The following is a 17,640-nucleotide window of genomic DNA, read 5'->3' on the forward strand; positions in this document are numbered from 1 at the left end:
ACACAAGAACCAAACACTGATGAAACTAGGATCAAAAACACTGATGACACTTGGACCATTCAAACATGAAGCCGAAAACAGTACGGCTCAGATCCATTAAAACTGGCGCTTCGCACTCCCGTCTTACTGAGAGGCGTGCAGGAATAAGCGGTTCTGAATTCATTAGAAGGCAAATCGGGAAAGATTGCTGTGGAAGCTCAGCTTATTTTTAATTAAAGCAGATCTGTCACTAAACTCCACAACTGTATATATTATATATAGATCTCTTAGACCTGTCCACATTGGAAAATTTACTTTAAACAATTATGTCAGATTGGCTCTATAATTCTGAAATTGATGATGAGCACGAGTTCAGCTATAGAATGAAACAGTTCATGAGTCCAAATGTATTCAGTCCCTGCTCACCCAGCCTGTTTTGCTGCAGCTTGTACTGAGCAGTGGGAAAACTCAGCAGCAGGAGGAGCTGTCAGTCAGGCGAGATGAGCAGAGAATCAGATAAACTTTCACAAAGGATTGATTACACAGTCATTCTGACAAATTGTCACAGTAAATACAGCATCCTTAGTAGGGCTAGCAGATTTATTTAGTAATGTGTGCAGTTTGCATTGTGAAATCTGGTGACACATTCAATTTAAATATTGAGCTTCAAGAATAGGTCTATAAAGTTCATAAAGTATTCTTGTTTCAAGTAGCAAAATTGCTTGTTCTACTTCAGTTTTTTACTAAAAGATTAAAGAAAGCTGAAATTGAATAATAAAGTTCTGGTTCTTGTTAGCATTTAACATGAGTAAGCTTCTTGTGTTGGCACTAGACTGCTCCCTATGGAGAACGTGAGATGACCGGCTCATCTCTGGACCTAACCTAGTCCCTTTCTCTGTCACAGCAATTACAGAGACAGGGAACTCAGCTCCTGTACTGATCATTGTGCTTTGTAACGAATACAGAATTTACGTTGTATAGATAATTAAAAAGTAACAATAGATCAAATCTGTTGATACATTTGACTGTTTATTGCACTGACAGTGTTAGGCACCATTGTGCCGGACGTTTCAATTAGCAGTAATTTATAGTACCTTCTAATTTACGTAACAATTTTATTATTTTCCCATCTTGTATATTACATAACATAAACGTAATATTTATTAATATGCCTTTAACACAGCATGTTTTGCTTGTTCGCAGAGTGGGTCCAATTTGCCATCACCTCCTACAACACAAAAATAAAGCTATAGATTAGCCATCAAGCAATATTTTTCCCATTTTTGCAGGAGTTCTGGTCACTCTTCAGCATGTGGGGCTGAATCTGTATGTATCAATACTTTGTAAATAAGTAGCTTTGTTGCTAACTCTTTACTCAATAATGTAATCCTGCGCTATAAATATAGGCATTACCACAGAACAGGTTGTATCATCCCACTATAAGGCTTAGACCAGGGTCACATTTGCGAGAAACTCGCACAAGTCTCGTGTCTCAATACCCGGCACTGCCGCTTGTACTCGGGACCGGTGTGTGCGGCTGAGTGTATTTCTATGCAGCTGAGCGCTCTGGTCCGAGTGCCGGGTATTGAGACGCGAGACTCATGCGAGTTTCTCTCAAATGTGACCCCAACTTAAGTGTGCAAACGGCAAGATTTTTGGATTTGCTAAATGACTTGTTTGGCCATGTGCACACGTTGCATATTTGCCGAATGGAATTGTCAACAAAACCTGAAGGGAATCCTGATGCCTAAGTGAATGGGAATCCTGAAGTGTCAAGCACACATTGCTTATTTGTGACAGGCAGATATGGTGCAGAAAATAATCTGCAGAATGTCCATTTGTTCAGTGTTTTTTCACCCATTGGCTTACATTGAAGTCAGTCAAAAATGCTACAAAAGCGCAGGTACAAAAATGATTGTGGATTTGCGGCGTACTTGCTTACATTTTTTGCATACATTTTTAGACATCAGTGAATGCTACAGAAATAGATAATAATGACCTATTTGGTCTCAGTGGCAATATGAGAGTCAAATGCACCCTGGCTTTGGGCAACCCTGGGGCACATTCATATGGTAACGATTTTCCTGCATTGTTTTGTATTAAACATATGGTTATTTGATTTTGCATCTTCGTCTGCTCATTTGTTTGCACTTGCTTAGTTCTCCCTTTGTGAGATTTCCATACTGTCAGGGTATGTGCACACGTTCAGGTTTTTTCGTGCGTTTTTTCGCTATAAAAACTCATTAAAAGCACATGCATTATGCATCCTATCATTTAGAATGCATTATGCAATTTTTGTGCTCATGATGCGTTTTTTTCCTGTTTGTCCCGCTATTCTATGCATTGGGAAAAAACGCATAACAAACGCGGTAAAAACGCGGTAAAATTGCGGTAAAAACGCATGCGGATTTCTGGCGAATCTTTTTTCTGTCAGATTCATAGAGATAGATAATAGATATAGACAGTGTGAGGCAGTGACCGGTTGTCAGGAAATATGAAGAATTTCTTATTATTTCAGTTACACATACAGCGCTCTCAGCTGCAGTTTCATCTGCCTGCATGTGCCTGTGTGCGATTTCACTCCCCCTCCCTCTCCCCTGCTATACAACTGTAATGTGAGACCAGCGTACCCTCCCTGAGTAGTTTCTGGCCCTAAACTGAAAGTACAAAGTAGAAGCACATGGAAAAACTACTGTTTCTTTGTCCTTGCAAATGTAAATATCTTATCACCGAGTAATGATAGAAGTGGGACAAATACATCTTTGGCATGTGCATAGGTAGAACTACCAGCCAGTGAGTTTTCTAGGGTCCAGAACCAGCACAGTCACAGAAATGGATTTCTGCTTAAACAGGTCATACTCCCGCACCATGTTTAGACTTAATAGAAAATGAATTTCAAAACCAGAATGATGATGGTCCCGCCATCGGTCAACGAGACTTCCACCCCGAATTATGAAATTAATAGGGTTTCAGTCCTTGTGAAAAGGGGAGTGCATTCCATAGTTCTGCCCACCCCATGAGGTCATCTGAGGGGGGGGGGGGGCGGGAGTCCCTTAGTTTTGGGCAAAGGTATAAAACTCAAGAGGCCCAGACAAGGGGGATCTTTTGCCAGGGGATTCAGCTACGACAGGCTGTGCAATCTGACCTGATGATTTTGGGAAGGTCCCCTCCCCCCGCCTCAACATAGCGTACCATTGAATGATATAAAAATAACTGTAAGTTGATTTTCACCTTTAATCCCTGCTATTTTTGTAATTGTCTGTACATACGATACTTGTCTTCTCTTGTAATATCTTTTTACCCTTTTGTAAACACTGCCTACCTTTTGGAGTAAAATATATAAAGTTACTAGCTTTGTTTCTCCTTGTTCTATAACGTACTGTCACGTCCTCTGAAGTAAATGACACTACTAAATGGGTTGGCTCCTGACCCATTACCAATTCAGGAATAGGAGCTGGTGTCAGCGGAAAGTGTCCTGAGCTGTTGGGAAAACTGGTAGTGACAGACAGCGTTGATAATTATTGTTCCTGCCTGAGTAGGAGTAGTTATATCACCCTCGCTGCAGAGTGCCCATTAGCCAGTACATGGTAAGGCAGCCTTTCCGGCAACTAATTATCCTAGGTGCAGTACCCTGTCTCACCTGAGGGTAAGGGGGGGGGGGCAAGAGAGCAGCAAGTTCCAAACCGGAACTGGGAAGTGGGATATAGATAAATCCCCTTCAGAAAAGAACTGGGGCCAACCAAACAACCCTGGTTCATGACATATTGGTGTCAGAAATGGGGATAATAAAAATATTCCCCTGTGATTCTTGACATTTTGGTGGAGCAGTGGGATGATAAAAATATCCCCGGTATTCGTTACACCAGTGTTATATGCGAGGGTCGCTATGTGTCCCCCAGGATGCGTAAAGAAGCATATGAAGTCTGTGGAAGTGCATTGCAGTCACAGGTATAGATGTGATTGCAATGCAGAATAAAAGTGAGTGTTGGCTTTGGACAAGCTATTTGTTCAAGGCAGATTTAGAAAAATCTGTCATGGGCTTTTATTTTTAAAACGGACTACGGACGGAAGGTAGTGGGGTTGGTCCGTTTCCTCCCCCGGGCCGGGTTTTCCATGTGGCCAACGGCTACAGGTTATTGTAAAAACCCTTGCAGCAGAGGGTTGGGCGTGTCAGTTTTGGTCTTGCAAGCAGGCAGAGCAGTCGGCGCTGCAGAGCATTACCTGTGTGAGGCAACATAGGGCCAAGTGGAGCAAAAAAATGTGGCACCCTCAGGGTACACAGTGGTGCAGTCACCCACGGCAACAGGTCACAGACTATCTTTGTTTTCCCGGCTGCGATCTGGAGGATCCGAGTTATGTTCTGTTTGCGAGTAAGCTGAATATTAAAAGACACTTTATTTTGAACTTTTCCTGGGTCACTGTCTCATCACTGCACAGCGTGGATACCGCTGCACTACAATAGACAGACATAGAAACAGAGCGACAGACTTATAGACATATAATTACACAACCCACTGACACAAATTTCACCCTGTGGAGCTTATTGGACAGCTTTGTATTAAATGAATGAATGAACGAATGAATGAATGAAAAAATGACGTAGTGTGGTTCCCACGATTTTCAATAACCAGCAAAGTTAAAGCAGACAGCTGATATTAATCAGGCTGGGAACATCCATGGTTATTGGGCCCCAGTCTAAAAATACCTGCCTGCAGCCACTCCAGAAGTGGCACATCACCAATTTATTACGAAAAATGTTCAGATGCAGGTACGATGTAGTTCAGTGTTACACCAATCTGGACTTGGCAACTGTGAATAGCAGTAAGTAACGTTACTGCTATTCACAGCCGCTGAGTTGGACGCCAGTTGTGCAAGATTCGGCAGCTCTGAACAGCGGTGATCATCAGAGTCAGCAAGTCACGCTGCTCTCTGTGAGACCCAGTGACTCTGATGAGTGGCATAATTACTGATGTTATCGCAGTTCAGAGCCTCCGGGTCTTGAGCAGCGCAGTGAGACCAGAGTGTGGCTGCTGCTAAAGCTTATGGAACCTACTGTAAGAATGAGGCTACATATGCTTTGCATAGAGGATTCGGGGAACTTTGAGGGATTTGCTTGGACTACATCGGACCTGCGTGGGAACATTTTTCTAATAAATTGGTGAACGAAGGACAGTGTTTTGTTTTTTTCCTCTCTCTCTTTATGTTTTTCAGGTTTCCATTTGTGGACTACGGCAGATTTCTTGGACTACAGCAGACCAGAATGGCTTTTTTTGGGGGGGTGGGGGGGGGGGGGTGAATCTGGGAATGAGCCTGGGAGTTTTTTTTCAAATTTTTTTTGTGTTTTTATTTTTGATTATTGGGTTAGTAATGAGGGGTATCTGATAGACACCACTCCATTACTAATACCAGGGCTTGATGCCAGTTGTGAGCTTTAACAATTCATAACTGACATCAACTCCAACTACCACTACACCGATTGCCACCAGGGCAATCGTAAAGAGCGAAGGTGAAGCACCACAATTGGTGCATCTAATGCAATGCACCACTACTGAGGCTGCTGAAAGCTATTTTTAGGCTGGAGAGAGTACAATAACCACGGACCTTCCGGCATGATAATATCAGCAATCAGCTGTCTGCTTTACCTTTACTAGTTATCAAAAATAGGGGAGACACCATTTTTACTTCATTTTTTATGTAATCATAAAAATATGTCCAATAAGTGCCACAGGGTGCAATTCTATAATAGTCGGGGGTGGTGCAATTATATGTCTACACAGTTATCGTCAAAAATGTTGTCACCCTTGGTATTGTTCCAGAAAATGAAGTATTTCTCCCAGAAAATTATTGCAATTACACTATTTGTTATAAGCCAAAAAGGCAAATTGGACATAACTTCACACAAAACCCCAAAGAATGTGCTGGGCAAAATTGTTGACACCTTTCCAAAATTGTGATAAACAACTTTGTTTCAAGCCTGTGATGCTCGTTAAAACTCACCTGACTCAGTATTTGCATTGTGTGTAAAACTAAGCATGGAGAACAGAAATAGAAGAGAACTGTCTGAGGATTTGAGAAACAAAATTATTGAAAAATATAAACAATCTCAAGCTTACAAGTTCATCTACAGAGATCTTGATGTTCATTTCTCCTCGGTGCACAACATAATCAAGAAGTTTAAACCCATAGCACTGTAGCTAATCACTATATATCACTGGCCATGTACGGCAGAGAAAAACTGATGAAAGGTTGCAACACAAGATAGTCCGGATGGTGGATAAGCAGCCCCAATCAAGTTCCAAAGAAATTCAAGCTGTCCTGCAGGGTCAGGGTGCATCAGTGTCAGCACAAACTATCAGTTGACACCTGAAGGGAATGAAACGCTAAGGCACGAGATCCAGGAGGACCTCACTGCTGACACAGACATAAAAAAGCTAGACTGCAGCTTGCCAAAATGTATGCGAGTAAGCCAAAATCTTTCTGGGAAAGCGTCTTGTGGACAGATGAGACCAAGAAAGTAAAGCAAATCAATCTACTGCTTACCGAAAACAGAGTGAGACCTACAAAGAAAAGAATACAGTACCTACAGTCAAATATGGTGCAGTTTCAAAGATGTTTTAGGGTTGTTTTGCTGCCTATTGCACTGGTTGCCTTGACTGTGTGTAAGGCATCATGAAATCTGAAGATTACAAAAGGATTTTGGGTGGCAATGTAGTGCCTAGTGTCAGAAAGCTGGGCTTGTGTCCTAGCTCATGGGTCTTCCGGCAGAACAATGACCCCAAACATACTTCAAAAGGCACCCATAAATGGATGGAAACAAAGTGCTGGACAGTTCTGAAGTGGCCAGCAACGAGTCTAAATTTCTAAATCCCATTGAACACCTGCGGAGAGATTTTAAAATTGCTGTTGGGAGAAGACACCTTTAAAATATGAGTGACCTGGAGCAGTTTGCAAAAGATGAGTGGTCCAAAATTCCTGTTGAGAGGTGTAAGAAGCTTGTTGATGACTATAGGAAGCAATTGTGTGCAGTTATTTAGTCCAGAGGGTGTGCGACCAAATATTAAGTTGAGGGTGCTAACAATCTTGGCCAGCCAATTTTGAGGTTTTTGTGTGAAATTATTTCCAATTTGCCTTTTTTTCTCTGTCTTTTTTTGTTTTGTTCCAATAGACACAAAAAATAAACATGTATAACAAAACTTGTGTAATTAAGATAATTTTCAGGGAGAAAAATTTAATATTCTGGATTAATTTCATGAGTGAAAACACTATCGGTCATGACTGTATGTCTGTCTTTCTATATAATATTTATTATCTATCTGCAAAGCATTCATTACTGTCCAAAACACTAGAAAAACACATGTGAAAATTGCATGCAGAAATGCAGAAAAATGTACATGTTTCCTGCTGCCTTTTTCTTGCCAAGAGTTGCAGAAATGGTGGCGAAATGTCAGCATCCAAATATTCAACGTGTGCACATGGCCTTAAGGTACCACACTTGGGATTTTATTTCTACCACTACCGGTTAGGTATCAGTAATATATGTTTCCTGTGTGTAGTAAAACACTTAGCAGTCACCTTCTGGAATCAGTCTAGACCAGACTTGGGCAAAGTGTGGCCCCTGGGCCACATCCGGCCCTTTGGCAGTCTCTAGAAAACAGAGGTCCACGGGCCGCTCTGTGCCCACTGTCTCCATCTGCATTGAGTCTGACTTCTTTGGTGGAGGAGGAGCCTCCGGCCACTTCCTCCACCAATGAGTGTATGAAACAGCTGAAGCAATGACATCATTTCATCGTGTCAGCTGTGTGCTGCGAAGAGTCCGTGCACTGGAGACAATGAGACAGAAGCAGAGCGCTGGGAAACGGGACCGAGGTGAGTATGTGGTGTTCATTTTTTTTCATGTGTATGGGATGTTTGGGTGGGCATTGGGAGGCTATGTGGGGGTCGTGCTACAGAAGGGGAGGCTATGGGGGTGTTGTGCTGCACAAGGGGAGGCTATGGGGGTGTTGTACAGAACAAGGGGAGTCTATGGGGGTGTTGTAATGCACAAGGGGAGGCTATGGGTGTTGTGCTGCACAAGGGGAGGCTATGGGGATGTTGTGGTGCACAAGGGGAGGCTATGGGGGTGACATGGTGCACATAAGGAGGCTATGAGGGCCTCATGCTGCACAAGGGGAGGCTATGGGGCCTTGTGCTGCACAACGGGAGGCTATGGGAGTGTTGTGCTGCACATGGGGAGGCTATGGGGGCATTGTTCTGCATATGGGGAGGCTATGGGGTTGTGCTGCACTAGGGGAGGCTATGGGGGCCTCGTGCTGCACAAGGGGAGGCTATGGGGGTCTCGTGCTGCACAAGAGGAGGCTATGGGGGGCCTCGTGCTGCACAAGGGGAGGCTATGGAGGCCCCGTGCTGCACAAGGGGAGGTTATGGGGCCCCCGTGCTGCACAAGGGGAGGCTATGGGGGCCTTGTGATGCACAAGGGGAGGCTATGGGGGCCTTGTGCTGCACAAGAAGAGGCTATGGGGTCCTCGTGCTGCACAAGGGGAGGCTATGGGTGCCTCGTGCTGCACATTGGGAGGCCGTGTGGGGCTTCTGCAGTATATTAGGAGGCTGTGTGGGGCTTATGCTGTATATATGGAGAGGCTGTGTGGTTCTCATGCAGTATATTGGGAGGCTGTGTGGGGCTCATGCTGTATATTGGGGAGGCTGTGTGGGGCTCATGCAGTATATACAGGTCCTTCTCAAAAAATTAGCATATAGTGTTAAATTTCATTATTTACCATAATGTAATGATTACAATTAAACTTTCATATATTATAGATTCATTATCCACCAACTGAAATTTGTCAGGTCTTTTATTGTTTTAATACTGATGATTTTGGCATACAACTCCTGATAACCCAAAAAACCTGTCTCAATAAATTAGCATATTTCACCCGTCCAATCAAATAAAAGTGTTTTTTAATAACAAACAAAAAAACCATCAAATAATAATGTTCAGTTATGCACTCAATACTTGGTCGGGAATCCTTTGGCAGAAATGACTGCTTCAATGCGGCGTGGCATGGAGGCAATCAGCCTGTGACACTGCTGAGATGTTATGGAGGCCCAGGATGCTTCAATAGCGGCCTTAAGCTCATCCAGAGTGTTGGGTCTTGCGTCTCTCAACTTTCTCTTCACAATATCCCACAGATTCTCTATGGGGTTCAGGTCAGGAGAGTTGGCAGGCCAATTGAGCACAGTAATACCATGGTCAGTAAACCATTTACCAGTGGTTTTGGCACTGTGAGCAGGTGCCAGGTCGTGCTGAAAAATGAAATCTTCATCTCCATAAAGCATTTCAGCCGATGGAAGCATGAAGTGCTCCAAAATCTCCTGATAGCTAGCTGCATTGACCCTGCCCTTGATGAAACACAGTGGACCAACACCAGCAGCTGACATGGCACCCCACACCATCACTGACTGTGGGTACTTGACACTGGACTTCAGGCATTTTGGCATTTCCTTCTCCCCAGTCTTCCTCCAGACTCTGGCACCTTGATTTCCGAATGACATGCAAAATTTGCTTTCATCAGAAAAAAGTACTTGGGACCACTTAGCAACAGTCCAGTGCTGCTTCTCTGTAGCCCAGGTCAGGCGCTTCTGCCGCTGTTTATGGTTCAAAAGTGGCTTTACCTGGGGAATGCGGCACCTGTAGCCCATTTCCTGCACACAGTGGACTCAGTCCACTACTTCCTCAGGTTCCCCAAGGTCTGGAATCGGTCCTTCTCCACAATCTTCCTCAGGGTCCGGTCACCTCTTCTCGTTGTACAGCGTTTTCTGCCACATTGTTTCCTTCCAACAGACTTACCATTGAGGTGCCTTGATACAGCACTCTGGGAACAGCCTATTTGTTGAGAAATTTCTTTCTGGGTCTTACCCTCTTGCTTGAGGGTGTCAATGATGGCCTTCTTGACATCTGTCAGGTCGCTAGTCTTACCCATGATGGGGGTTTTGAGTAATGAACCAGGCAGGGAGTTTTTAAAAGTCTCAGGTATCTTTTGCATGTGTTTAGAGTTAATTAGTTGATTCAGAAGATTAGGGTAATAGGTCGTTTAGAGAACCTTTTCTTGATATGCTAATTTATTGAGACAGGTTTTTGGGGTTATCAGGAGTTGTATGCTAAAATCATCAGTATTAAAACAATAAAAGACCTGACAAATTTCAGTTGGTGGATAATGAATCTATAATATATGAAAGTTTAATTGTAATCATTACATTATGGTAAATAATGAAATTTAACACTATATGCTAATTTTTTGAGAAGGACCTGTATAGGGAGGCTGTGTGGGGCTCATGCAGTATATATAGGGAGGCTGTGTGGGGCTCATGCAGTGTATATAGGGAGGCTGTGTGGCACTCATGCAGTATATAGGGAGGCTGTGTGGGGCTCATGCAGTATACAAAGGGAGGCTGTGTAGGGCTCATGTTCTATATAGGGAGCCTGTGTGGGGCTCATGCTGTATATAGGGAGGCTGTGTGGGGCTCATGCAGTGTATATATAGGGAGGCTGTGTGAGGCTCATGCAGTATACAAAGGGAGGCTGTGTAGGGCTCATGTTCTATATAGGGAGCCTGTGTGGGGCTCATGCTGTATATAGGGAGGCTGTGTAGGGCTCATGCTGTATATAGGGAGGCTGTGTAGGGCTCATGCAGGATATAGGGAGGCTGTTTGGAGGGCTCTTAAGTATATAAGGGGCTGTGGGGAGCTCATACGCTATACAGAAGGAGCTGTACTTGGTTTCAAACAATATTTAGGAGGATGTCAGCACACTTAATTCTGCTCAATATTAAGTGATACAATTAATAATATAATTATCAATAATGTAATTATATATTGATATTAATATTGAGCAGAATTAATTTCAGCCTATTGGTTCGGCCCTCGACAACAGTCACGGTCTCTCATGGAAAATTAATTGCCCACCGCTGGTCTAGACCCTTGATGGATGAGAGTGAGAGAGATCCCTGATGAAGCCACAACTATAGTGGCGATACATGTGGAGTTTTTCCTGCCCATTATCTACTTGGGAATCTTCATTCAGGCTGTTATATCTTTGTGTCAACAATATGTTGTTTACTATGTATTTACCACACATTCTAGTATTTTTATTGCATGACAACTCTTCATTTAGTTAGCCTATCCGCATAAGTATTTGAATTCCTGTTGTGAACTTGAATTTACATTGTGAACTTTAGCACATTTTTATCTGAATGGATTACACATGCGCTTATTAGGTTGACCCTCATTAGACTAATATTATCCATGTTGCTACCTTGTAATATAATATGAAATGTATAGACAGTGGAGATCTTGTTTCATTCTAACTTCATCTAGTTAATATACTACAGCCAGTTTGGTTTTTTTAAATGCTTTTATATTCATATTCAATAGTCTTAACGGTATCCCTGGTATGAGATAAATTGATCCCAATATTTATGTATATTTGAGTGATGCCCTCTTACAACTTTTTGTTGAATACTTGGAACATACATTACTGATACCTATCCGGTGATGAAAGAACCGCCTCCTATGGAGTAGTACTTTATATGAATGCATACTTTAGGTGTCTGTTATTAAGATGTATGCCTACAGAATCATGCTGAAATGTTTTTTAGTTAAAAGGGGTTATCCGACAAATATACAGGTGTGCTCAAATATTTACATACCACGGCAGGATTTGTGCTTTCTTGGCCTTTTTTTTCAGAAAATATGTATGATAACACCAAAACTTTTTCTCCACTCATGGTTAGTGGTTGGATGAAGCCTTTTATTGTCAAACTACTGAGTTTTCTATTTTTTTAATCATAATGACAACCCAAAACATCCAAATGACCCTGATCAAAAGTTTACATACCCTGGTGATTTTGGCCTGATAACTTGCACAGAAAATTACACAAATGGGTTTGAATGGCTAACATCCTCACCTGGGACCTGTTTGCTTATAATCAGTGTGTGTGCATAAAAGCTGAGTGAGTTTCTGGAATCCTGACAGACTCTTGCATCTTTCATCCAGCCACTGACGTTTCTGGAATGTGAGTCATGGGGAAAGCAAAAGAATTGTCAACAGATCTACGATAAAAGGTAGTTGAACTGTATAAAACAGGAAAGGGAAGCAAAAACATATCCAAGGAATTAATGCCAGTCAGCAGCATTCAAACTGTGATTAACAAATGGAAAATCATGTGCTCTATAAAAACAAAACCACACTCAAGTAGACCAACAAAAATGTTGTCCACAACTTCCAGGAAAATTGTTTGGGATGCAAAGAAAAACCCACAAATAACATCAGCTGAAATATTGGACTCTCTGAAAACTAGAGGTTTGGCTGTTTCAAGATGCACAATATGGAAGCACTTGAAGAAAAATGGGCTGCATGGTCGAGTTGCCAGAAGAAAGCCTTTACTGCACAAATGCCACAAAGTATCTCGCCTACAATACGCAAATCAGCACAGCGACAAGCCTCAAAACTTCTGGAACAAGATAATTTGGAGTGATGAGACCAAAATTGAACTTTTTGGCCACAACCATAAGCGTTACATTTGGAGAGAAGTCAACAAGGCCTATGATGAAAGGAACACCATTCCTACTGTAAATCACGAAGGTGGATCGCTGATAGTTTGGCAATGTGTGAGCTACAAAGGCACAGGAAACTGTCGTGGTAAGCTGCAGCCGCTGCTGCAGCCCAGCCCAAAAATGCCCCCACAATGACCGAACACGACGGCGTGGGGCACGTGTCCCCCGGGGACACAATACGGACCCTTGAACCGCAGAGGGGAACCCAGGCCTACCCGAACTAGGGGAGGGTAGAGACTGGGGTTCAGTGGCAGCTGAGCATGTGGACAAGGAAAGAGACCCGCATGACTTCATTACAACACACAACTTCAGGTATAAAGTAAAGTTTCTAAAGTAAAGTCAAACAGTACATAAATCAAACATGACTATGCCAGGCTATCTGTAAGGGATCTCACAGGTGAAGGGGGGCATTGACATCGCTCACCTCGGGGGAGGGGAAAGAAGGGCCCAGCATGGATCAGCTCTCTGGCTCCACCACTTGCCTCAGGTCAGTCAAGGAACTGCACCGAGGGCAAATAGTTGCCGGAAAGGCTTCCCTTATAGGTACGAGTTAGTGAGGCGCTCCCAATGAGGGGGAATATATTTCACCAGTTCAGGCTGGGGATATATATCTAAACCTCCCGGCCATCACTGCCAGAGTTCCTCACTAAAACAATACGGTATTCTGCCACCAGTTCCTCATTTAAAATAAGCCCCGTCCGACAGCAGGCTTAGATCGGGTTAGGAACCAACCCTGGGGTAGCGTATGATATAATCAACAGAGCGTGCGGATGTGGGGATTCGTGGATCGAGATAAAAGTGCAGCCCAAGATTAATTTCATATTTAATCGCCGAAGAGGCGCACTAGAAAATACAGCTATACATACAAGAGCAAATATTTACAGTCAGGAGTGTCGTACAAGGATAGGGTATTGATAGGTTGCAATTACAGTGTTATCGATACACAAAAGCCACCCAAAAAAATTCCAATGGCTCGAGGAATGCAAAATATATCAATTTTATTCACAAAATACACATATAAAATAATGACACCTGAGTACCTCACAATACAACTATAAATCACCAAGGCTAAGGCATTCGGGATAATCAATATTAAACCGCACTCATAATGGCCCAAGAGTTAAACACTGATAATAAACAATCACAGTGAACCTGGAATACAGCATCACATGCAGCCACTGGTATCAAGAAACCTAAGTGAGAAGCCAGCTGAAGGAACACTCTTGTAAACTATATATAACCTAAGCCATATAGGAGCGGAGATAAAGTGCATATATGGGTATATTACCTGTGGCGTGCCCAAGCCTGGATGAACGTCCCACCCCGACGCGCGTTTCGCCTGTTCTTCTTCCTTTCTTCACGCCCCGGGAAGAAGAACAGGCGAAACGTGCGTCGGGGTGGGACGTTCATCCAGGCTTGGGCACGCCAGCTTTACCATCTGAGAAGATAAAGAACCTCATCCACCACTACCACAAAAGACCTCAAGCTGTCACTGATGTTAGAGGGGCAATGTATAGTATTAAGAAATGGGGTAGGTAAACTTTTGATCAGGGCTATTTTGATGTTTTGGGTTGTCATTATGATTTAAAAAGAGAAAACACAGTAGACTGACAATAAATAGCTTCACCCAACCAATAACCATGAGTGGAGGAAAAGTTTTGGTGTTATCATTTATATTCTCTGAAAAAAGGCCAAGAAAGCAAACATTCTGCCAGGATATGTAAACTTTTGAGCACAACTGTAGATTAAAAAATTATCTGTGGTAACTCTCCATCCACCCCTGCCCAGGAGATGTGGTATGATCAGACAATGTTACTAGACAATCAGGCAAAGCCATTACACAGTACACAGCAGGGGCACATTTATAAGATTATCTCAGCATAGGAATATTTTTTTAACACATCAAATTGTAGGATGAGTTTTGTTTGTGGGACAACCTATTTGACGCTACACTTGTACAAAGATTTGTTGATAAGTGGTCTAAATGTATAGTAATTAGCTAAATGGTGCATGTACAGAATCTATGTGGATACAAAAATAATGTACGCATGTAATTTACAGAATATATAGAAAACATGGAGTCAGTCTGTGCCCTAAATGAATAATAATATAGGATACAGGAAAGATATATATCTTTGCACCGTGTTAGCCAGTAGATAGAAAAATATTTAGATTATTTAGAATATTTTTATTAATATACTAGTGTTGTTTGTGTTGTACTAGTGTAATGTTTCCAGCCATCTAACGCTCGGCACGCTCATTGCTATCTAATTAACGCTGCTGGTGATTAAACTAAAGTAAATAATGACAACACTCAATAGCGCTTACGCAGGTGGTAAATTAACTTAAAATGAAGTTAATAACAATAGTGTGGTGATGTGTTGGGGGCGGGATTATGTGTGGTAATGTGGTGGGGGGCGGGATTATGTGTGGTAATGTGGTGGGGGGGCGGAATTATGTGTGGTAATGGGGTAGGGGGGCAGAATTATGTGTGGTGATGTGTTGGGGGTGGGATTTTGTGTGGTGATATGGTGGGGGGGCAGGATTATGTGTGGTGATGTGGTGGGGGGGCGGGATTATGTGTGGTAATGTGGTGGGGGGCGGGATTATGTGTGGTAATGTGGTGGGGGGGCGGAATTATGTGTGGTAATGGGGTAGGGGGGCAGAATTATGTGTGGTGATGTGTTGGGGGTGGGATTTTGTGTGGTGATATGGTGGGGGGGGCAGGATTATGTGTGGTGATGTGGTGGGGGGGCGGGATTATGTGTGGTAATGTGGTGGGCGGTGGGATTATGTGTGGTAATGTGGTGGGTGGTGGGATTATGTGTGGTAATGTGGTGGGGGTGGGATTATGTGTAGTAATGTGGTGGGGGGGCAAGATTGTGTGGTGATGTGGTGGGGGCGGGATTATGTATGGTGATGTGGTGGGAGGTGGGATTATGTGTGGTGATGGGGTGTGGGGGTGGGATAATGTGTGATGGGGTGGGGGGGCGGGATTATGTGTGGTGATGGGTGGGGGGGCGGGATTATGTGTGGTGATGTGTTGGGGGTGGGATTATGTGTGGTGATGTGTTGGGGCGCGGGATTATGTGTGGTGATGTGGTGGGGGGCGGGATTATGTGTGGTGATTTGGTGGGCGGGATTATGTGTGGTGATGTGGTGGGGGGGCGGGATTATGGTGGTAATGTGGTGGGGGGTGGGATTATCTGTGGTAATGTGGTGGGGGGTGGGATTATGTGTGGTAATGTGGTGGGGGGCGGGATTATGTGTGGTAATGTGGTGGGGAGCGGGATTATCTGTAGTAATGTGGTGGAGGGCGGGATTATGTTTGGTAATGTGGTGGGGGTGGGATTATGTGTGGTGAAGTGGTGGGGGGTCGGGATTATGTGTGATATGTTGGGGCGTGGAATTGTGTGTGGTGATGTGGTGGGGGGCAGGATTGTGTGCGGTGATGTGGTGGGCGGGATTATGTGTGGTGATGTGGTGGGCGGGCGGGATTGGGTGTGGTGATGTGGTGGGGGCGGGATTATGTGTGGTAATGTGGTGGGGGGCGGGATTATGTGTGGTAATGTGGTGGGGGGGCGGGATTATGTGTGGTGATGTGGTGGGGCGGCGGGATTATGCGTGGTGATGGTGTGGGGGGGCAGGATTGTGTGGTGATGGGGTGGAGGGGTGGGATTGTGTGGTGATGGGGTGGGGGGGCAGGATTATGTGTGGTGATGGGGTGGGGGGGCGGGATTATGTGTGGTAATGTGGTGGGGAGGTGGGATTATGTGGCAATGTGGTGGGGAGGCGGGATTATGTGTGGTAATGTGATGGGGGGGCAGGATTATCTGTGTTAATGTGGAGGGCGGGATTATGTGTCGTAATGTGGTGGGGGGGGCGGGATTATCTGTGGTAATGGGGTGGGGGGGATTATGTGTCGTAATGTGGTGGGGGCGGGATTATCTGTGGTAATGGGGTGGGGGGGCGGATTATGTGTCGTAATGTGGTGGGGGGGCGGGATTATGTGTGGTGATGTGGTGGGGGGGCGGGATTATGTGTTGTGATATGGTGGGGGGGGCAGGATTATGTGTGGTGATGTGGTGGGGGTGGGATTTGTGGGGGGTGGGATTGTGTGGTGATGTGGTGCGGATTGTGTGTGGTAATGGGGTGGGGGGCAGGATTATGTGTGGTGATGTGGTGGGGGGCGGAGCTACTGTGCAGGGGGCGGGATTAGCGAGTAATCACAATGCCTCATATATATAGATGATTCAGTTAAAAGTTTGGTAAAACATTACTTGAAAGGAAATATCCTATTCTTACCAAAGTCAAGTTCCTTGATATTACAGTGAAATACAATCTCTCCATTAACCATAAGTTCCACAGTGTCCCGATCTGGTATTTCCTCCAAGAAAACTTTGTGTCCATCACAGGCAAGAACAGCTGCAATATACAATGTATACATCATGCGTGTATATATACAGTGATCAGCATAAAGGACAGCATCCCAACAGATTTATCAGAAATCCATTGGTATCCTTTCAGAGTAAACATTTTCTATTGGATACCATACTACACAATACTTGTACAAAAGTGGGATATTGATTGCATACAAGATTTGCTATTTTGCACAGACATAAAAATAATTTTCACAACAAATGTGTTGAAAACCATATATCTAAAAAAAAAATGCATCGAAGAACAAAGTTAAAGTTTAGACTACACAACTTTAATCAACAAGAATTCAGCAAATTGTCTCTTCAGAGAGGAAGAGGACTCTAATGCCACCTATAGGAAGGAACAATCTTTGTAAGTCAATGTCGACCCTCTAACGAGCCTTGTCACGTGACTTAGGATAAAAGCCAAAGCAGAATCTCAATTTGCAGACACTTACTTCAGGGTACTGCCTTTCGTTAGTGCAAAGTATGAAATCTGGTTTGGCTGTGTGAGAGGCGTCTGACTGGGATCCAAGGGGCAACATTTCTCCTTGCGGAGTTTGACATGTTAAGCATACCGAGATAAGGAGACATTTAAGTCGCAATGCTCCTCTGGGAAATATGTAAATTGTCT

At 43.8% G+C, this 17,640-nt stretch overlaps 1 protein-coding gene across 1 annotated transcript in view; it reads right to left on the bottom strand.

Moving 5' to 3' along the window:
• Positions 1–739: 739 nt before the first annotated feature.
• The window catches only part of C4H10orf53 (chromosome 4 C10orf53 homolog), a 104,425-nt gene continuing 87,524 nt past the window's right edge, over positions 740–17,640 (bottom strand). Inside the window, exons 2-3 of the mRNA XM_077257196.1 lie at positions 16,894–17,013; positions 740–1,207 (exon numbers count right to left, since the gene is read on the bottom strand). Coding sequence (XP_077113311.1) covers positions 1,143–1,207; positions 16,894–17,013 — 185 coding nt within the window. The 3' untranslated portion in view covers positions 740–1,142. The remainder of the gene's footprint in view (positions 1,208–16,893; positions 17,014–17,640) is intronic.

This window comes from Ranitomeya variabilis, chromosome 4 (assembly GCF_051348905.1).
Source record: "Ranitomeya variabilis isolate aRanVar5 chromosome 4, aRanVar5.hap1, whole genome shotgun sequence".
Lineage (NCBI taxonomy): Eukaryota > Metazoa > Chordata > Amphibia > Anura > Dendrobatidae > Ranitomeya > Ranitomeya variabilis.